The sequence below is a fragment of the Cydia splendana genome, chromosome 13 (assembly GCF_910591565.1).
Source record: "Cydia splendana chromosome 13, ilCydSple1.2, whole genome shotgun sequence".
NCBI classification, from domain to species: domain Eukaryota; kingdom Metazoa; phylum Arthropoda; class Insecta; order Lepidoptera; family Tortricidae; genus Cydia; species Cydia splendana.
In genome coordinates this window covers 11608365-11631579 of record NC_085972.1, presented here as the reverse complement: position 1 = coordinate 11631579, position 23215 = coordinate 11608365, and the positions used below count along the sequence as shown (strand labels likewise).

Genomic DNA, 23215 nt, shown 5'->3' with positions numbered 1-23215 from the left:
CAATTTTATACCTTATACTCATACAATAAGTAACACAGTTGGACAAGTTTACAAATGTTGTTACGGCGAATACGCTTGGCATGGCAGCTGAGCTATCGCGGCATTGTATTCAAATCCCGGAGCGTCACCGATACACCACTGCACCAGTATTACTCAAAGTTGGGCGGCGCGGCTTACATTAACACGTCTTCACCTCTCAAGAGGGGGTAGAGGAGGGTAATTTTTCTGATTCTATCAAATTACCCCATTAATATGCATGAGTATGGGTAGCACATAAAATTATAGTATAAGTATTTTATCGACTGACCGTACCGTTTCTCGGAGCTGTTCCAAAAATATTGATCAACGCAGACCCAGGGGCCTATTTCTAAAGTATTCTGATATTATTAATAAGTCCACGAATTATCAAAACGGATTGTTTTCTGGGAAAACACACTATAACATCTGTAATATACAAGTAACGTATTTGTATTGTTTACTTATCAAATGACAAAGTGCAGCATAAAGCAGTAGGAGTTTCAAATCAGAAATAAGTACATATTTTTCAAAGGTTGTGGAGGCGTACTAAGTAAATCTTTTTATTCGAAATTCATACTCTAGCTTGGCTAGAGGTATAGGTACCTGTATGGGGTTAAAAGCTTTTAACGGAAAAAGCTAGTAGGTATACCTAATAGGTAAAAGTAATACTAGTTTCTTTACTGTGACGTGACACTGTCTATTATTTTCTCATTGGCCGACCTACGAACACACGTCACCGACACCATGTCGTCGGGTTTCTTTTACGTCTTGTTTACTGTTTTCATATTATAAAGTCAGCCTGGAGTTATTGCACCTATGCATACCTACATATCTAACGTATTGAATCTGCTTATATGTATGCTAATAGGTAAGCCAAGGTCCGACTAGAGGTAGTACTCAATGGTACATATTTATATACGGCTGTTAGGTGAATTGTAGAAGTAAAGGTAAAAACTGACCTATAAACATAATAATTATATACTTAATCTAATTTTATCGGAGAGGAGTAGGTTTCGTCTCATTTCAGAAATGTCTCAATAAAAATTAAATCAGATGAATTTTAACAGTAAGGAATGTACCAATTCCACAAAGTTTAGGTATTTAATTTGTAGCCAAAATATTTTTCGAAGAGGCGCACACAATATATCTGACTATGTTTCGGGGATAAGCTACCTCAAGTCGAGTTCCAAATTTAAATTTTAATTAGGCCGTCCAGAGGCGAAGAGGAGTTCTGTCACCAACTAAACATGAATAAATAATGCTTTTAACATTTCGGTTGCGACTGCGCCGCTGCGTCTCAGACGACTTTGGAAAATTAATGCGACTATTTAAGTACCTAATAAATATTATAATTTCTTAATAAAATACCTATTCTTAAAAGGAAAATCTGGGACATTCAAAGACAGTGTTTACATCAGGTTTACATTAAGGAAAAATTGAAGGGTAAGTAATCAAATTAAGCATAAAAATAGCGTGCCTGTTTGTGGTGTCAGTGGTGTCAGTACTGCCAGTTTTGGTAGAGTTTATTAAAATGTTTAAGAGTAATTTTATCTTTACCGAGAATATTGTTTGTTCATAATACCTAAGTAGTACGTATATCTTGATGACTTGATGAGATTGCTGTAATTAACGATTTCGTAACACGTTTGTGAATGGTTGATTAGATGTATTTGCAATCTTTATTATCGCTTATCTGTTACGGATCTACTCCGGAAAGTAATATATCGCTTGTTTAATCACTTTGCTGAATATATTAATTGTCAATTAAGTAGATAATCTTTATTTACTCTATATCTGCGCGAGGTACGTAATCAAAATTTAAAATATGTTGCTCGCCGTATATACTTGCGTTTTCCTCTCATTTACCATAAGAAATTATAAATTATAATGATAGTACGTATAAATACATATTAGCATTTCTTTTTCTTACAGCATTTTGTCGGAATAAGTATTGTGAATAAAGTAACTTTTTTTAGCGAGTCGACTATCTTAAAAACCAAGCATCGTATCGAAAGTCAGCTATCAATTTGTAGACCTGTACCTAATTGCAGATAACTAACTAAAAAAAAAAATTTGTAACAAATTTACACTATTTGCTAGAAAAGTTAAATAAATATAATTTAAAAAATTCTTGACTTTCATAAAGCTTACGAATATAGGATACGTTCAACAATATGCGTTCTAGCGTAAATGCATTACTTAATATTTATTTTGATTCGTTTTTACATTTAATACTGTACTGATATTTTGTTTATGAATGCAGACCACTCAAATGGCCTACCGCGAACTACGTTCGACGTGTTGCCTCCCTGTCACACTTACGTAAAAATTTACAATTGCGACAGAGAGGCAACACGTCGAACGTTGTTCGCAGTAGGCCCTCTGCACACACTATAGATATATATTATACCGTATCTGGGTGATTGGGTCTGTCTGTTATTTCTGCCATGCCAGAAATATAAATTAGGATTAAAACTTAATCCAGAACGGATTATTGTATTGAGATGTTTTTTATTGCCGTCTTAAATAATAAATGAAGGCCTTGGGTCTACTTATGCAAAATTATCGTGAATTGGAAACAGGGATTTTTTCCTCCTTAGTCATGATCTTACAAATATAGAAATAAACAGTCCCATTAATTTATAGAAACTGCAACTTAGGTACTGCAAATGTGACCAAACCAATTTTCATAAAAATACAGTATAGATAAAGGTAGGTACTTTGATTTTTAAGAGAACACTAGAAAATGAGAAAACGCATTTTTCTAAATAGGTACCGTAAACCGGGGTTACTTTGACTTGCGGGTCGACTTTGATAACGACTTCCCTCCGCTACTAAAGTGCTTGTTTTGACGAGTTGGAAAATAACTTCGCAGTATTTTTTTCTTTATTGGCAACACTGGTAGTTGCTTCATCGCCCAGTAACCGGATGTGAGTGTAATATTATTATTTCGTCTTGAAAAAAAATATTAATGGCGGATACGCATTTCTTTCTGGTTTTATTGGTTGAAAAACTTTAACTGTATTTGTGTCAATAATTAAATACATGTAATTTTATAGTGTCTTAGATTAATCAGTGTTTATTCGTGAGTTTATAAAAAAATACCTGAATTCGACAACCTACACATGTGCACATAGCCGGGGAATCCATGAGTCGGGGTGTCTTTGATCACTTATACGTGGTGAAATTGATCAAAATATTAAAGTAACACCATGAATTGTTTTGGCAACCTACGATTTTTTTATGTATCTTTTTCAATAATAAATATGTATCGTCTGAGTCAGTGGAAGAGGTAGAGGTTGTAGAATTATAAATTTGTATGTAAATGTTGATCTCCGGAGCTGCTCATCTGATTTTAAACATTCTTTTACCCGTTTCTATTGTATGGTATTAACTTTCTGGGTGGAAATTGGCGATATTTAATACTGCGTCTTTGCTTTAGGTGTTTTATTATACGTGCGTAAGGCCACCAGCCCACCATGGTATTAATTAATTCTACTATTAATAAATATGCATTGTTTTTTTTTATAGAAACAATGCTAGAGATTACAAAAAAATATCGGGTAACGAGACTACAAAAAATACCAAGAAGAACAACTCAATGAGCACGCCACACCTAGTGGCGGGCACAAGATCTATTCGTGCCGCGTCGAAAGCATACAATTTTTTTATAGAACATACAATAAGTATAAAGGCAACATATCAAAAACCCGAGTGCACATACCAAATTTACTGAAACCTTAAAGCTTGCAATTCAAAAATCAGTTGCTAAGTGAGATAATAAGTTAAAATCCTACGTTATTTATAGTAGATAATGTAATAAGCGCTTCAAGTTATTAATTTGTATCATTTGGTATGTTATCAAAGTAACCCCACACCTTAAAAATATAAATAACTTAAAAAATACTTAACCGATTTTTATTTTTTTATTTTTTACGGGCTTTTTAGCGGGTCTACTTTAGATTGTCAGCAAAAAAATTAGTGGTTTCAAAGTAACCCCATTCTCAATATAACTTTGATCGCGTTGTTTTTATTTATTTATGAAAAAAATATAAGTCCTCATTTTTTTTTATTTGGCAGGCGGAAAGAAGAGAAAAAACCGATTATTATATTTTTATTTCATATTTTTACGTATATTAGGATCGTCAAAAAATGGTGCCAAACTCTAAAATTGATCAAAGTAACCCCGGTTTACGGTATTCATTTTACTTGGAGATACCAAAAAGTGAATAACAAAACATACCTAATTATTAAAATGGTTTCCCTAACAATTTAAATATACCTATTAATATCTAAACGGTTAGTTTCGTGGGTTTGTAAGAACGTGGTCGCTAATAATAGGTTAATGCGTTGGACAATATTTAGACTGTTGAGCAAGCCCGCATTATCCAAAACTGCATCTGCCTAGTAGACACATTCAGCTAAAAATATATAGATATAATAAATCGCTGAGCATCTCATACTCATTTATGAGTGCAAGAGGACGGAAACAGATTAATATAATATGTAGGTACCTATTCTGAATGGCCTCTAGACTAGAGTGAAGAGAGACTAGTAGTGTGGTGAACTGGTGAAGTTTGCTTGAGGCGTAGTTTTGGCGGGCCACACGCCGAGCGGTATTGTAAATGTTACAGTATGTTATATATTTGTGATCTACTCACAAAGCCCTTTCATTTGGTACCCCACATGGTATGTTTAAAAGAAAATAAAAGTTTGTACTGCCGACGGACCACTTTCGCGCTTTCATCTCATATATATATTTGTGTTCAGGGCCTTACACTGATTGCATCGATACCATATTCACTCATATCCGAGAAACACCTGCGAAAATGACAGGAGCGAAAATCGATTTCTAAAAGACTTTTCGTTCGCTGGCCGGACCTCTAACTTATAACTCTTTATTACATATTTTGCATGTACTTATGTATAAGCAGCCTTAAAATTTATAGTTTTTATTCATTGCTTAAAAAAATGGCCGCCACTTAGAACTTCTTGTTTTTGGTATAATCATGTTAAAATCCGAAACTTCTTTTTCACCAGTGTCTGATCGACAAAGCTTTGCTGGTAGTGACATTGTAATTGATAATGGATTCCTTCTACATCGAGTGCGAGCTGTAAACGCCAAACTGACAACATAAACAATGAGCAACTATGTCTCGTCAGTTCCATAGTAAATGGTTTACGCCATATCGTACAGTTTATTAACGCGAAGTTGGCATCTCAGCTCGCCCATTAATCTTCACATAATTAAATGATCAAGTGAAATTATATTTAGCCCAGGAAACGGGGCCATACCCACGCTCGTCTCATCGCGCTCCGTCGAGCGTCCTATCAAACCACGCTGAAAAACCTCGTGAAAAGTCAACAGTCGCGACGGCGCGACCGACACGGTTGTTATACACACCTATAGTTCTATACTTGTGGTGTGGTATATAGGTAGTCGTGTGCAGATAGCGGCGCCGAGACTCGTGCTCCCGATCTTCACACCCAAATATTGTTTTCGTTTGAGTTCATCGTCTTGTCTGGAAATTCAGGATTATCTAAATACGTTGTGTATACAACTTGTCACGATGCGGCATCGTTACGTACTGTATATAAAAATGTCACAAAGTAATTTTGGAATGGCAATAACGTAGTCTCGACACAGTACTTTGTAGCCGGAAACGTGATAAATCTTGAGTGTTTACTTTTGTTGGCATGTGAAATCCCTTTAGAAAAATCTTACGCGACATTAACATAGAAGAAAAGCCAGTTAGTCATAATTGGCTAGCCAGCGTAATGCAATGCATGTAAGTGGCTAGACCGTCGTGTGTGCGAATATTATTGCCATCGACAATGTTGATCTGTGAGGGTTGTCGCAAACTGCACGCGTCAATTTACAGTACCATAAACTTGTAATATATGAGAACGCTGTACAAACGTTGTATGTAATAGGAGTTGTAAATCATAAAATCATGTCCTGGTCGACGACTATATAATATTACTCTGAATAAGGTTTAAAATGATCGTTGGCGTGCGGTAACCCTAAGGACAGCGACCCTGTCGCAATTAAATTTGCATTCTTGCCGTCTAATTGATAAGTTTGTTGGTAGATACAATTAAAATAGATTGGTGGGCGTTACTCTAGAGGTGTACATAGTAATCCCGTCGGCACATCGTCCCTTCTAGTCCAATCCTCAAGTTAGAGGTCTTAATTGGATTACTTGAAACGACATTATGAGACTTTTATGGATGGAAACGTAAGAGGATATGTCGGCTCCACTTAATATCGCTTAGCGCAGTAGTTAGGTAGCGGGAGCGACGGTCTTACTGCTAGTTATGTCGTAAAGCGATTTTGTGTCGTAGGTCGTGGTCTTGGCGAGCATATTACGCCTAGCGAATCGTGTTCTACGCATTATCTGACTATTGTCATTGTCTTTCATTTAAATCTGTTCAATTGTAACAATATTATCATTGAGACGACCTTGTCTTTTCGTTATTCGCGATCTATTTTCATAGGAATGTTTCATCAGTGTTCAGACAAAGCTATTCTAAAATGACAGATAGGATTATATTTTATCTGGACGTGGAAAGTATGCATAGAGGCTAAATCAGTGGCTGGGTGGCGTCGCGACACGACATACTCGCGAATATTTTATAAGTATGTTTTTATGAGGTGCAACCGTACGATACGCTCACTACTGAGGCATTCGTAGAATAATAAATTATACGTGATATTTTTGTTAGGAAGTTGGCTCCCGTCCACGATTTTCTCCTGGGCGCTTCCATGTCAAAATCAAGGAAAATATTAACATTTAAAAACTTAATTCAAGTAATTTAAGTATGATGTAAAGGAAACTCCAATTCAATTATTTCAGAGGTTTTCGATAAGGCGCTTGAGGCTAAGGCTTAAAAGCAGATATCTTGTACCACTTAAACTGTCTACACCTCGTAAAACTGTCTCAATATAAGTCATCCAAAAATTATAAGAGTATAAAGATCACGTCGGCGGTCAACTAAAACGCTCGATAAGGAAGAAGAATGATTTATGTGATTTTTATGGCTCCTACTAATTGGTTCGACAATGTATATGGCCTTTGCGTCGCCTTCTTGCATTTTAATCAAGAAACACTGGAAATAAACATATGTATATGTTGAATTATGGACATTTAGAACGAGAAGAACCAGTCACAATTGCGACAAGCAGGCGCCGGCGCGCTCAATGAAGTCTATAATAATAAACATGGGGCAAGTGCGCACAGTTTTATAGCGATATGGTTTTGTATATGCAAGAGGAATTTAATATTTATTCGTACAAACCTACCTACCTATGTAGTACCCGCTTGATACAGGATTGGGTTATTTTGAGATTTTCATTTTCATCTAGTCTTCCTTTAAGTAAATATACCTATATCCGCACATTTAATTATGTACCGATGTCATGCCATATAAATCATATAATAAATTAAGTAACTAGTTCCTAACTAGTACCCGCTTCTAAAACTATTTATAGTAGAGGTAGTTTCCAAGTACTTATGAATAAGTATGAAGAACTCATAGATAGACACGGCGCGATTTGGGAAATGAATTAAAGATTAACTAGATTTCCCGAATCGCGGCGCCAGCCGCCATAAAGTACCTTTTGCCGTGGAACGTCACATATCTTTACTATATCGTATCTAGTTAGTAGTTAATCTCTAATTCATTTCCCGAATCGAGCCGCCAGACTCGGCCGAGGACGTTGCTTAGGAATATGTGGAAATACGTAACGATGAGTTTATAATTGCACGATTCTGACGTCATTTAAGAAGTAGGTTCGAAACGGGATATTACGATCTGCCGATGAAATTAAAACTATTTAACGAATAGTAGACAATTAATCTGTCATAAACTGTGCAACAGTTATAAGATAGGCTGAAATGTGGATGATACGATTGAAATAACTAATCCCTAGTTTTGTTCAGGCTACGGCGATTAAGAAAAAAACTGTGTACTCGTATGTCTACAATATCAAAGACGCCAACTCAAACTTACTATTTTGTGTCATCAAAATGACATTATCAGTATGAACGAAGTAGCGGCACCAGAACAGTTGCGTAACTTACACGAGTTCCATGACTGTAGTTGTCCACCTGTAAAAAGACTCAAAATAATCAATCGACTGTGAATTGAGTAACAAAATAAGTTTGCAAAAAACAAATATCTATAGGCTTGTCTTGGGTACTGTACCTCCGTCTTTTCACTTTCACCATCATCAGATCTTTTGTTTACATATTATAGAACACAGGTTTGTAAATTAAATAGCTTTACTTTGTTATTCATGTTAGTTTATTCTTAAATACATATTTATTAAAATAAATTTTCTCATTATTGCATTGTTACCGAAACTTATACCGGTATAAATAACTCGTACTCGTTCAGGTATTCATTTTGTGTAAACTTTCGAAATGTCAAGCGACCTTTGGCAATAACATAAGTACTCAGAAATATACTTTGTATTATGATATGATTATCTTTACTATTTACTATCGAGATGAACGGATTTCTAATGTGTCATCATTGACTATGGGGATCATTTTAGTAATACCTACAAATAATCCAATCAATATTGGGTATCAACATGTACATGAAAGAAGCAGGAAGGCGACTGCCGTCAGCCTTGCCCGCCGGCGTGTGTTGCGAGTGCGAGGCTACCGGCCATACAGCGACCCTATGTGATAGCCAGTACCAGTAGCAGACAGTTTTACCTGACACTACATAGTTGAGCAAGTCAGGCCTGGAGGTTAATTCTCAATTGAACATTTAAAGAACTATTCTTAGATTGGGATTAACCTACGTATTTGGATGGTTCTTATATGTATAGTTGATATAGTAGTGGCTCAAACCATAGCTCATTGTATTACTATGGAACAGGCTCGTTCTAGTTCAGCTTCGAGCTCATTCTTATGTACGAGTATATACATTGCGGTAAAAAATATGAATAGACAGACATCACTCTGCCAAAATCCAGGTAAAATTTAAATTTTAGCTCGGGCTGCTCCTAACTACATATTTGAATTAGATTATTATCGACGGAATGTTCTAATTCTTTTAGCGAATCAGTTTCGAGCGTTGTAAATTAATTTACTTATAATATACATTAGACAATTCTACGTCAAGAAAATAAAAAACTTGCTCGAGTAGGCGACTTTTTAAATAACCAATTAATCACTACTTGTTATAATATTTACCGTAGCTAGTAGATGCGTAGTATTTTCTTAATAATTCCTAGAATCTACGAACAAATAACTGGATTATGATTATGACTTTAAAACAAAATAAAACAAACAATCGAATATTCTTTTTAATAGTCTGGTTTATATAACAAGTCCTGCAGTTGTTGTTATTAATGGAATTGGCGATTAGACATAATGAGGACATTATGTTTTGGCAACATTCTTGGTACGGTAGACCAATAAAATATTTTTGTTTGTTTGAAAATAAATAATATAAATTATTTACGTACGTTGTTATTGGAATACTCCTACAAGATTTGCACTTCTAGCAACGCGAAATGATGTTTATATTTCATGATAGCTACTATGCTAATGTGATTTGTTTTACATACTATGTGTAATAGAAACAGTTTAAACAGGTGGTGTGCATTTACTCTTTTACCATTTGTGTCGTAGTTGATGATAAAGTATAATTTTATTTATATGGTAGTTAATTATGTGTGTTTGAAACCGGAGAGGCGTCGTTATGTCCAGGTGTGACTTGTCTTATGAAAATTAATGAAACACCACAGACCGCTTGTCGTCTTTCTTAAGTAGGTAGTGCTTAGTCGAAATAATGCATTTAGTGATTAATACGAGCAATCCAAACACTATTGTGTGGCACTAATACTATGTTCTGACCACACTGTATCTGCACTAAGCCAAGTTTTTTTAACGGAATGATTTTTCTGCCTTTTTTATAGTGATTTACTTATCTATAAGTGGTAGGTACTTTTTCTTTTTATGTTATGAGCTATTAAAATAAGAAAAATAAGTTAAAATAAGTGACTTCGACTACGTTACTTACTTATATATTGCAAAACGACATCCAGAAAAATGAAGCGACAAAAACTTATAGATGTAGTGCATAATTATTTTCCAACGTATTTTCACGGAAATGTACGAACGTGTCTTGCTATTGCAGTCAGTCTCGGTACAAAAAGTACTGAGGTTGGCTGAAGTAGCATGACAAATACGAATGTTTCCGAGAAAATACGATGGAAAACAATTATGAACTACATATGTACGAGTATTAAGTTGCTAACGGAGTTTTTGCAGTAGGAGTTGTGCTTTTTTGTATCAACCTATATTTTAGGTTTATTTTTATCTTATTTATCAGATCAGATGGTTGAAAAAAATTGTTATGAAATAATTGGCGGCCGCATATCTAGAATCTTTACAGGTACTCACAGCGGGGTCTGGCGCTTAACATGGACACATTCCATTGAATTCTATTATACCACAAAAAACTTCATTGTATTTCTGACATAGGTACTCGTAGTACCTATACTGCAGAATTAAACACGGAGTTCGTCTTCTGAATACTAATAACCAGTCACTGGAGCAACTGTACTTCATTTGTACCATTTGTGCCATCAATGTTATGTCGTTTATAGAAGAATTATGCATAAATTATCATTGCTTGCGCTTATGAAGCGAAGCTAAAAACAATTAATACTAAATAATATACAGGGTGATTCAGGAGACGTGAGCAGGACTAACACTGCGCATTTCGTAAATTATAAGCAACTGTTTCGTATCAGTATTAGTGAGGTTAGCGTTAGTTTTGTAGTCGTATTGAAAAAGTTATTAATTTATTTACGACATGCATGGTCACCCTAAAATTAGAATACTAAACTACCAATATTCTGTGTCAAATTGAATATCACTACTGTCATCACGGTCTGGTTACTTTTGAAAAATCGTATCTCACTCAAGTTTGACAGTTTATTTTCTTCGTAATCAAAATGCTGTCATTACGGTTAAAGAGGTTTTATGTTTATTAATTAAAGAGGTTTTATGTTTATTAATTAGTTCTTGTAGGGTGACCATGATTGTAGAGAATTAAATTTGCCCTCAGCAAAAAGTTAAAAAATAGGAAAAAGTGTGGTTGTTTTCACCTAAATACGACGGTGATCGATCAATTATCAGTTACTGAGTGTGCAGAATTAGTCCTGCTCACGTCTCATGAATCACCCTGTAGTTATAATTGCTAGACGACACTATATTCAACTTTTTTTATTATTATATGTTCAATATTGTACCTAGTTCGTGTACATTAATGAAAATGTGTGTAACTCTCAGACAACTGTGATGGGTCGGGGTTTTATACTAAAACGTGCTGTGTTCAGACTTGAGACTAGATTCACTACTTTTACATTGTAATAGTTGATGATGCTTACACACGACCTTACGCCGTCTTATTACCACGGGCATGCTGTCGGATACGTACCGGCCGGCAGTATCCAATGAGGATTACCTCCACCTCTGACAAAAAAAAATACCAGGCCGCGCAGCCAACGTGCCAATCCTTAACACTCCGTAGCGTATCGTAGTCATCTCTCTACTCTTCCACACTAGTAGTTCAGTCATTATAGATTTTGACCTGTGAATAATCAGTTCTTGGATTTTTTTTTCGTAGGTCCCTCGGGGGGGTCACTGGGAGTGTAAATTCAAAAAGTAGACTGAATCAGGCTCCTGTGTATATTCGAAAAACGGTTTTTCTTGAATAACTCGGCCATTTTTGATTTTACAGTAAAACCGGGAGGACAAAAATTGTAGGAAATTTGATTTTCTACAAGTTTGGTCCTCACAATTTTTCTTCTAGGATCGATATTTTGGAAATTAAATTTGAAAAAAGCGACAAAATTCAAAATATTTTCATCATCTTGTTTATTTTCAACTTTACGGCATAAATGAAAAGGACTAAACGAGATGATGAAAATATTTTGAATTTGTTCGTATTATTATTTAACTATGTTTAAATAAAGTAAAGAAAATACTTTTTTATGTTGCTGTAATGTTTCCATACTACAAGTTTTAATTATTGAGACTAAATGGACTTGTGTACGATTGTCTATCTTTTTCTAATTAATAAGTAGGCGCTTGTTGTAAGGTCAGAGGTGCCGTGCCGTATCCAAGCGCTACACATGCTGTGATACCCAATGTACCAATATAATCCGTCGCTCGCAAGACCTGATCATATCCAATGGACCACAACCCTCAGCATTAGGGTATCGACGGAGAGACCAGGTTTCTCTTAAGCTCTTAAAGATTATACGAGTATGGGTTGGGACAAGGTCAATTCTAAATAATAATGATGATATCTTTAATAATTACGAAGGTCGCCAGGTGTTTTCAAAACCTATTGTTTTTTATTACTAAACTGAATTTGAATTAATTCGTTTAAATCGGTGTGAAAACTTATTAGCACTAACTGCACCTGCCGTGACACCCGATACTCTTCGCTTGACATAATCGTCGGGCCGCAGTGTGCCGACCAATGCCTGTCAGTAACAGACAAGGCTAGAAAAACTCATCTTTATGGTTGATGAAAGTAGTGTAAAAGAACGTGCCTAATTACAGTGTTAAATTAACAAATGGGTAATTTTTTCAGAATTTTCACATAACAACTGACATATAACTCGAAAATCCATCCAATCTGTTATCTAGAGTCAGTATCAACGACACATGACAATAATAAAACATGGAAATAGAGTATCTACCCTTATTTACCAATTCCTATAATTATTATCAGTGATAGAATCTGAGCGCCAGACATCCGTCCCATTTGAATATTAGATTAAAAGACAAGCTGAGAAGTGCCCTTGCGCGGGTCTCGCCCACTCGTCCCGCATGTAAACTAGTCAGCGCATCGAGCGACTGTCAAAATATCCTGCTTAAGGCTAATTCGAACGCGAACAATTTATGCGCTACCCACGCGCTGAAATACGGCGCACGCCTCTTTCTACCCTTTTACGAAGAATATTTATTGAAGCGACTCGCGCACGCTTCAATGAACCGACCATATGCTGCCCGTTTGACATGTAACTCATACTTATTGTGATCTATGACACAGTGTAGCCAAGCGGCCGCGGCCGTAGACTCCACGCTTCGCAGGTTTTAAGCGCTAAGTGGCCGCGCGTAACTATGAATAGTATGAATCCGTTTAATATGCAACTAGGCGTCATCAGATCGGCATCTGCGATACGGACGGAAACTTCCCGATATTGAATTCAAAATAAACATCGCGTAATGTATTGAAGCCATTTTCCATAAGCAGAGACGGCGACGGCGCGCATACGGCGCGGCGCGCGTCGCCAATCCTTCATTTCCCCGGCGAAGTGCTTGAGCCTGGCGCTGAGCCAGCGGTTCCGAGAACTCGGGAGAAGGTTACGCGACGTCTCGCCTCTCTTTATATGCCTAAATATTTCACATCTTATTTACATAGGACGGTTTTCTTTAGCCAAGATTATTTCAAAGAGCTATCGTTTCATTTGCTCACGTAATACATGAATAGGATCACTACGGGTCGGGTGCCAAGTCGTTAACTAATACCTACCTTCTTTAACCGCATCAGGTTAGAGTGAAATTTAGGAGTAGCATTTAATTGACGTTTGTTGTGGTAGGACCTAGACCTTTAAGGGAAAGATATTTAACCGCGGCGCGAGCGGTCGCGCGAATGCCAGCGTCCTCTCTTTGATTGGTCGGGAGGAGCCGTACTGATTTCTTGGCACTACATCACCACTCGTATTCGTTATTGAAAAATATTATTTATCATCTCCATTACAACCGTGAGTTATTTCATTCGTCAATTACTTCAAGGAAATTGATTTAAAAATCAAAGAGAAGTTTACGATAGGTTTATGATTTCCGAAGTAATTACTGCCTAATACTTACATGAATCGCTGCTACGTTCGATACAGAAGAACCTATCCGCAGTAAAATATAGTGAAACTACCAAAGTACATTGGCTTTTATACACACAAATTTCACATCTACTTAGGTTTGGCATTTATATGCAACTCTTGTTAGGAATAAAGTTTGTATTGTACAGTTGTACAACCCGTTTATTATTTGCAAAGTTGCATCAGCTTGCTCCTGGCAGGGGAGAGAAATAACAAGAATAAAATATGTAAATAGAGTGCAGCAGACAAGCGATTTACACATCGTGATTGTAGCATCCTGATCTGTATCGCGGCGCCGGCACCCTCCTTCCTTATTACGTGCGCCCGCGCCGCGTCGATATCGAACAGGATCATTGTTCTCTTAATGACGACATGACAAACCAATTCGACACTTATACCACAGTGTAAAAAGTAACAGTGGCCCGACGGCCTTTGACGTGTACCGAGCTACTAACAATGCGATGACAGCGACGTATGCAGCTCGGGTGCACGCGTGTCGAACGACTGCATAGACTGTGCTTATACATGCCTGACAGTTTAAAATTGTCTATTCTTGACTAAGAAAAATGTCGTACTGATTTTACTGAAAGAGAAATGTCGTAGGTACTACTGACTAGTTATTTGTATGTTTAAGAGTTAAAACCAACTTATACATTAAAAAATAAAGTTTAACTTGTTTTTTTTTTGTGCGTAGAAAAACATTTCAAATGACAACCCAAAATATGTAACATTATAATTATATCCTATACCCTTTACCTTTTTTTCGTGTAAAAATGTCCTATAATATTTATTTATTTACTTTATCTACTCGTACTTACTTACTAATGGTCGGTGATGTCTTAAGGTCACAGTGTATAGAGAAATTAATGCATTAACAACATAAAACACATTAAGATCAATAGTGTTCTCACGCAACGTGTCTGGTTATCAGTGCACTCGTGGAGTGAGGTTAATTAAATAGTTACGAGAGAGATAACAGTGACGTCTATTTATAGCGGACGGGGCACCTTATCGACCTGAGCCATCTGATAGCGAACTATCTACGGTACCGAATCGCCTGCGCCGGCGCCTCTATTGACAACTCCATTCCAATTAAACTGGACGTCTATCGATTCATCTCTTAAGGTTCTGTGCATCAAATAAATAGGGAATGTTAATGGTTTTTGGAATATGTACCTAATGACCGTCCGCTTTATAAATAAAAATCCACAAAATTAATATGTTGTCGGAATTCGATTTGTTTTGAAATGTAACTTCTACAATACAATCATGTTGGCACCCTAAATATTTGCATTAAATCATTTTTTTTCTTTTTTCTTCTGTGTCATATTGTGCAATAAAGTGTTTTACTAGTACTACTACTACCAGTACTACCTACTACTATGTCCTCTCTTGCAGCTCACAAACCACTAACTGTTAAATCTACTTACTCAGGCGACTAGAAGTTATAAAGTTGCGCCTTTTGTTTCTAATATTTCTAATTATAACATCATTTTTCTCCATGAATGTGCTACAGATTGGTATATATATATATTACTGTTAGAATTGTTTGATAAATATCTTCATTGTAATAAAAAAAATATTCATACGAATAAAAAATCACGAAGCAGAAACCTCATCATAAGTCGGTGGTAATAGCTAGTATAATATTGAACACAAAATGGGCTGTCTCTCCAGGAGCTAATTACGAATATGAAAATTACGAAGCCATGTCGGTGATATTAAATAGGTGTTATTATTCTTAGTTACATAGGCCGCTCGAGCTAGTTTAGAAGCCGACTCCTTAACAGCTCGCCGAGGCACGACCAAAACCCGATCTGAGATGCCCTTAAGCCGCAGTTGTCGCCCCTATTTTAGGCTACACGCCTGTAAAGGTTCTATTGTTTCTCGTGTTACAATAAATTGTGTTTGTTGCAGAATGCCAGTTCGGCAAGCAAGCCAAGGAGCTGGGCTCCAAATGGTTCGCGGACCTCGGCCCGCCTTTCGGAGTTATGTACTGCATCCAATGTGAGTGTGTTTCGGTACGTATTAACTACAGTTATTTTAATTGTAAACCAGGATTGGGCTCATCTGCGTTAACCGACATAAACATTTAACTTAAACTAGTTCTATCATAACCTCAATATCGTAAATTTCGCTTCACGCAACTGAGCCTCATGTTGTTATATGTTGACGATGGACGTCTGCGGTAATGATGGCAAATGTACTTTCACAGGTTCAAAAGAAACGTCGCGTAATGGCAAAAGTGCACTGTCGCAATATCAAGAACGAATGTCCGGAGCCGTCTTGTGACACCCCAGTGCTGCTGCCCGGCCGGTGCTGTAAAACGTGTCCAGGGGATGACAGTAAGTCCACTATTCATTGTCCTCTCGTAAGATTTATGCGTAGACCTTTAGGTGGAGAATAATATAATTTATGGACACACAATAACAAAAGAGCATCAAGATAGCAGTCAGCAAACCAATCTAGATGGTGAGTTGGAGAAAATTAATGATGTACAAGCGCCAGCCGGTCCGGCGTTTAATTAGATGGAGACAGCAGCGCAGGAGTTCTGTTTGCTTACACTAGGCACTTTGCGATAATTTTATTGTAAACACGATAATGAAATTAGAGATAAGTCAGGTGATCGCTGCCGGCAGGTCCGCTCCGAAGGCGGCGCCGGCCGCGTGCTCGCTGCTGCGCGGCGTCCGGCGTTGCCGTCGACGACGTGCTACGCCCCAATCATTCTTAATTAAATGATGTCACGTTTGTTTGGAGCTAAATGTCTGACTGATGTCATGATTTTTTCGGCTCGTCATTTGATACCGCAAGTGATGTACGAGCGGGAACGGCTTACTACATACCGACTAAAATAATAATACCTAACGAATATTCGATCAACTTCTGTGATGGTTGATCGGTTTATGATACCTTCTAGACTTTTATTAATATTAGCGTAATGTATTGCAGTATCGATTACATTGGAAACGTATATCGCCGCCAACAGGTTTGCGAGTGACTCACGGCACATCTGTCGCGAAAACTATCCACACATGTGGAAATCGAGTGAACGACATAATATATTTACAAGTTTATAAACTTTTGTAGGTATGTAGGTATAATGGATTTGATGACCGTCATTTATTAACCATTTTCGGTTGATGTTGTGTCTTGCGAAATTCGACACTTCGGCATCAAAAACTTTAAATGAAATAATTAAAATATGTTACTATGAGGAGCGTACCTGTATCGATATTAAACTTTCGTGAGACATATTTTAAACTGTTAAGACGACAACGGTTTCACTCACTTCATTTTTTAGTCGCTATTAGCGACATGTTTCGGGCCCTTCGGGGGTCCTTCCTCAGGCTTGAGTGCTCTCGGCGACTGCAACTCGTACTACTTACTGCGACGTACCTGTATCATCTACAGTTGTAGGAAAAATGCTAAAATTGAGATGAAAGCGTCGTCCGAACTATTCACAAGAAATTACCCATTAACATTATTCATCACTGTCGGTCATCATTCCATTAAGGAGGTATTTTTTGTAACATCGGCGAATTTACGAACTTTAAAGGGTAATTGCGGATCGTAAGAAAGTATGCGTATGTGGTTGACAGGAGAGTGATGACAAATGATGGCGATCGTGAGTTCCCGCGCGATCCCACGGATGCCTCATCACTGAAGTATACATACGAGTATTATGATTATTCAACCTGTATTATATAGCTATTAGATTCCGATTGGAATAGTTCTGAAAGAAAAATAACTAACCTTTATTTTAATTTTCTTAAATTTTGATATCTAATGTCAATGTGGCAAAAAATAACGGTAGAAATTCTACGGTAGGTAAGGAATGACGGCCTTTGTCTAGCAAAGTTGCTGTAAGTATAAAATGATAAACTTCTTTAATTTAGGTATCTTGATGACTTTTATGACGAGTAGCCAAAGTTTCTGTGACATGTCTGAAATATTCCTGGCGAATGTTACTTTTGCTGCTAACTTTGTACCTACTTAGTGCTAATCTCATTATTTCATTAGATAGGTATCTGTCGACGTACATATGTGCATTTCACACACTTCAACTAATTAACAATTTTTTTACGGTTTTTGGGTGATTATTTGGTTTCACTTTTTGTGGCAATTTTTTATAAGAATTTGCACATTTATAGATAAATCGCTGGTGAATACGAATTTAAAACTCACTTGTCTTTTTCATCAATCAATACAGAAACAAAAGCTATTTAATCATTTCCAAGCAGCTTCCTACCTATTTTAATTCATTGTTAGGTAACTATTTTACAATAAACCAAGTTTTAAAAACACGAAATCATTCCTGCAACCAAATGGGGTATGATTATGACCATCGAAATTTTTGCTAAATACGTTATAGAGAGAACTTATCTATTAATTTAGTTTGTGCATTTAAGAAAAAAGAAAATAAACTTCATTTTAACTGTATACACCTGAAATATAAACTAATTTCAGGTCAGTCTAATCGGTTGTACTTATGACTTCCAAAAATAACTGACTTATTTTCGACGACTCACAATACGAGTCTGCCTATAAATAGCGTAACTAACTGCACACCAGACAAATATGCAGTAAGTCATAATAAAGTCCTCTCGTTATTAATATTTGTCCTGAAGACCTTAAAATTTCCAATAAGAAAAGTGTATCTACAAAATTCCTTACTTCTAAAGGTTTATCATTCTGGTACTTATAACAGGGTCAGAAGCTGCGTCCGCGACGGCGGCCACTGCTGCCGACACCGCGTCTGCCTTCGTCCAGCGATTATATAGAGAGCATTACAATGGCATTACTCAGATGCACCGGGCGGTTGCAGAAATGGCACGCGCTGCCCCCCGACCCCCTCCGTTGCAAATATAGCTGGTGCTGATGGTTATTCCGGGCGCGGACGTCGACCCGAACGCCGCGACGCCGTCTGCGCTCCTTTTTAGCGAACGATACTTCACAACCGACGCATTTTTGCAAATTAATATCGATAATGTAACGAACGTGTGCCATCACTACGTTACGTGACGTTTTCGTCAGAGGATTTAATAAGTATGTAGGTACCTAAATGCTACCATGTTATCGTCAAATTGTAGCAGATGGTTAATTCTTGCGCGACCGCCACCGCTAATGCGCGTGTGAGCACCGTAAAATTAACAGTTTATCAGATGAAACTGGAATTAGATTCATAAAATAAAATAGCCCTGTATTTCGACATTAAATTTCATGTAATACAGTTCTTGTCAGGTTATTAAATATTTGTCAAAATAGTCAAACATACATTAAAGTTCATTGTAATTTCGTTAGAGTTGACATCGGTCGACTTGCCTCCCGGCTAGGGTTGCCAACCGTACTATATTATATAGTATTGTACTATATTTTGGCTCTCTGTACTATATACTTTTGGAACAATATATAGTACGCTAAAATACTATATTTCCGATTAAACGTATATTACACTCATGGTTAGTATTTTATCTAAAAGTACTATATTTTTTGAAATGTATACTATATAGACTGGTCTTATTTTTGTAAAATTCGATTTCAACTGGCAAATCATATTACTTTTTGGCAACCGGGTTTTTTAACCTAATTAGACCCCGCTGAATCCAATTTTGTTTTTAAACATTAAGAACCTATTTTGCTACGGGCCACCGTTTACGAGTCATTTACGAAAAACTAAAAATAGGGACCTGGAAATTGATTATTATTAACTTACACCCTTTAATACCTCATTAAATATTGATCGTAGCGAAAAAGTGTACATAATCATTTTTGTGGACAATTTTATGTCAAATACTTATGTATACTATTGTTTTGAAATGGGCCACCGTTTAAGAGTTATTTACGAAAAACTAAAAAAAGTGACCTGTGAACTGATTGTAATTAACTTTCTTCCTTTAATATCGTTTCAAATATTGATCCTAGAGAAAAGTGTTTCGATTGTTATTTGGAGAAACTTTTATGTAGATAATTTATTATTAAATACCTATTTTGCTCTGGGTCACCGTTTACGAGTTATATACAAAAAACAAAAAGGGACTTTAAAATTGATTATAATGAACTTACCCGCTGCTTTGTCTTTTTAAATATTGATCCTAGCGAAAAGTGTTCGACATGTTTCTTGTAGGAAATTTTATGTTTATTATTTATGTGCTTATTTTTGCTTTGAGTCATACTTTTCAAATTATTAACGAAAAAGTAAAAACAAGGAATCTTATAATTTATTATAATTAACTTTCCCTTTTTATTATCTTTTTAAATATTGATCCCTGCAAAAAGTGTACATAATCGTTTTTTTAGAAAATTTTGTGAAGATTATTAACGTTTAACAAGATTTTTTGATATTAGCCACCGTTTACGAATTATTTACGAAAAACTAAAAAAAGGGGCCTTAGAAGTGATTATAATTAAATTTCCCGCGTTAATATCTGTTTGAATATTGATCCTAGCGAGAAATTGTACGGAATCTTTCTTGTAGACAATTTTATTCAGATTACTTATGTGTCAGAACATTTTTTGCTATGCGCCACCGTTTAGGAGTTATTTACGAAAAACTAAAAAAAGGGACCTTTAATATCAAATATCTCACTTCCGGTCAAGAATTCGATCAAGAAACTGGCAAAATCGGATTCAGCGGGGTCTAATTAGGTTAAAAAACCCGGTTGCCAAAAAGTAATATGATTTGCCAGTCGAATCAAGGAGAGCGATTTTGATTTTTTATGTCTAGTCTAATATTTTTGATGCCTTATTCTGGAAAATACTATAATCCACAAAAAAAAAGTTGGCAACCCTACTCCCGGCATAGGCCTCCCCTAAGACCTTCCATTCCTCTCCGTTGGTTACTCTTCTTGTCCATGTCCATGTTGGTCCAGCGATAGTAATGACATCTACCCATCTGCGGTAAGGTCTGCCTCTTTTCCTTTTCCCATCTGTGGGGTACCAGGTTGTAACAGTTTTAGACCATTTTTGTCCTGGTTCTCTAAGCATGTGTCCAGTCCATTAGATTTAAACAAATATAATGCAAGGCTTTGATAACCTTTTCTGTTATAGGTGTCTACTTGTACTTGTAGCTGCAATAGTATTTATCCACAATAATTGCATCGTGGTCGTGAACAGGTCTCGACACTCTACCTATTGGCATATTGACTACTAGAGTCGGGACTAGCCCTAACTCTACAGCTACACAGTCTTTGCAATCAAGTGTGGAACTGTCACCTTGACTTATTTATAGGTAATTAGGACTATTAAAATGAATTAAAACTGTTTTCAGGGATTATATGGCGTATAATGAATTTAAAATACATCTCGACGTTAGCGCTTGTGGTCTACGGCGCACTGAAGCAATATATTCAACTTCGTCAAAATTGTGAAAAACTACTCACATGAACATTAGGAACCTATTTACTTAAATGTCTTAGAAAAAAATTAAGTTTTCGTTTTTTAGTCATAAGTAGGTAGGTACATACAGCTACGGAATTTCCTAAAAAGTGCACTCGTTTTCTTGGCTCTTGGTTCAATTGACAATAGAAAAACTTAGATTTGAATCGAATTGCAAATCTGCAAATTAACTTCACATTAAAATGCATCGTAACTATAAAATACATCAAATCTGATTCATCGGCTGCCTTTGTAAGCACAGTTGGCCGTCTGCCGCCCGTTTGGTGTAATAACATGGTTTATCGGCCCTTTAACACTGTAAAATTGATAATTTTTAATTGAATCCCGGCCAGGTGTTGTGGTAATAAAATGAATCGGATTTCTTGCTCGCAAATTGAATTATCTAAATACAAGGCCTTGGACTGTACCATCAGTTACTCGCTCACTAGTCTCACTACACTACTCGGTAATAGATAACGAAATATTAAGTGACTGTCGTGTCATATGCTCTTTTGGTCGGTGATATTTTCACATGGTTGAGTTAGTTTTAACATGTTTATATAAAGCTACTACTTAGCAGAGCTAGTGTTTAAGGCTGGCTGGTAGCACAAACAAAGGCTCAGGAGTCAAGTCAGCGGGCGAGAGAGCGCCTTTCACGGTTCATTGGGCATCGCATCGCCGACCAGTCGATCACGAGTGTATCTAATTCAGTGTACTGCAAGTGCCTCCGAGGAATTTGTTTTGTGCACGCCGATGCCGCGTACAATCGCCGTTTTATTTTCGTGAGATCAGTGTCTCTGCCGTTGCATCGCATTCCTCGCTGTATATTTTGTTTGCGCCTTTTTCAACTGTTTTGTGACTGTGAAAAGAATTGCTTTGATGTCGGCCTGCTTTTTAACGTACAACTTTTTCACGCCGTTCGTCGAAAACGTCGGTCCCTCATGAGAACAATGTATCATCATTATACGGCGCTCCGGGTAGATTGAAGTGAGCGCGTCGAGGCCGAGTGGGAGTATGGAGGTGATGTTATCTTAAACGGTCTGAATGGGTGTATTTGTCGGCCGCAAGTGCGGTGATCGTTATTATTTTAATGTCGACTAATGAAGCAGAGCTAGGTGAATGCGGTTAGTGGGCAAGTTTATTGTGAGTAATAGCGGCGTGGTTTGTGGTGCGAACGGAGCGTGACCAGCCTGGCAGCTGGACGCGGGCGCAGCGGCGGTGGCGCCCGGCCCTTTCTGATTTACCTCAAACATTAATCTTTTCATTAAACCGGGTCGGTGAGACGTATTTAAGTGACAATCGAATATCGACTCATTATAAGCTTGGCATATTTATGAACACCGCTACTTCTAGGGTTGGAGAACAACGCAAGGAAAGCGGGCTCGGGCGTCACTGAAGCTTAGCCCGCTATGATTTAGTATCAAGAGTTTTGTTCGCGAGTGTATTGGCGTCGTAAGATTTGTGAACGTTTGTAAAACAATGGGAGAAGTATAATGTGTAAATACCGATCATACGTGATGTACAAACACGCGGCGTCGCGCCGCCGGCGCCGGCGCCAGCGCGCCTTTTCGAGGACATACACACTTCCACCATATTTCTTTACTATTTAGGCACTTACGAGTACCTACTAATATAAGCAAATAATATCTTCTTTACTGTATATTAATTCCTTGCTAGTCCTAGTTTGTAATGTTTAGGTAGCTTGTACCCACAGTTATTAATACGTACTAAATATAGTTTCATAGATTAAATATGTACGTAAATTATTAAACATCTAATAAACTATTTCTGTTACATTTTAATCAAGCATTATATTATGCGAGCAATTCGGTAATAAAATCGAGATATGTTTAGTTTAGATACCTACTATTTATTTTATACAGTGCATTTCTGAACTGGACC

General features: G+C 36.9%; 1 protein-coding gene and 1 long non-coding RNA gene across 2 annotated transcripts in view; one reads left to right on the top strand and one right to left on the bottom strand.

Moving 5' to 3' along the window:
- The window catches only part of LOC134796061 (uncharacterized), a 540671-nt gene that overhangs the window by 8033 nt on the left and 509423 nt on the right, over window positions 1-23215 (bottom strand). The window lies entirely within an intron of this gene.
- Window positions 1-23215, top strand: part of LOC134796020 (dorsal-ventral patterning protein Sog) — a 113847-nt gene that overhangs the window by 55364 nt on the left and 35268 nt on the right. The window contains exons 2-3 of the mRNA XM_063767931.1: window positions 15857-15960; window positions 16155-16284. Of these exons, the coding sequence (XP_063624001.1) occupies window positions 15857-15960; window positions 16155-16284 (234 nt within the window). The remainder of the gene's footprint in view (window positions 1-15856; window positions 15961-16154; window positions 16285-23215) is intronic.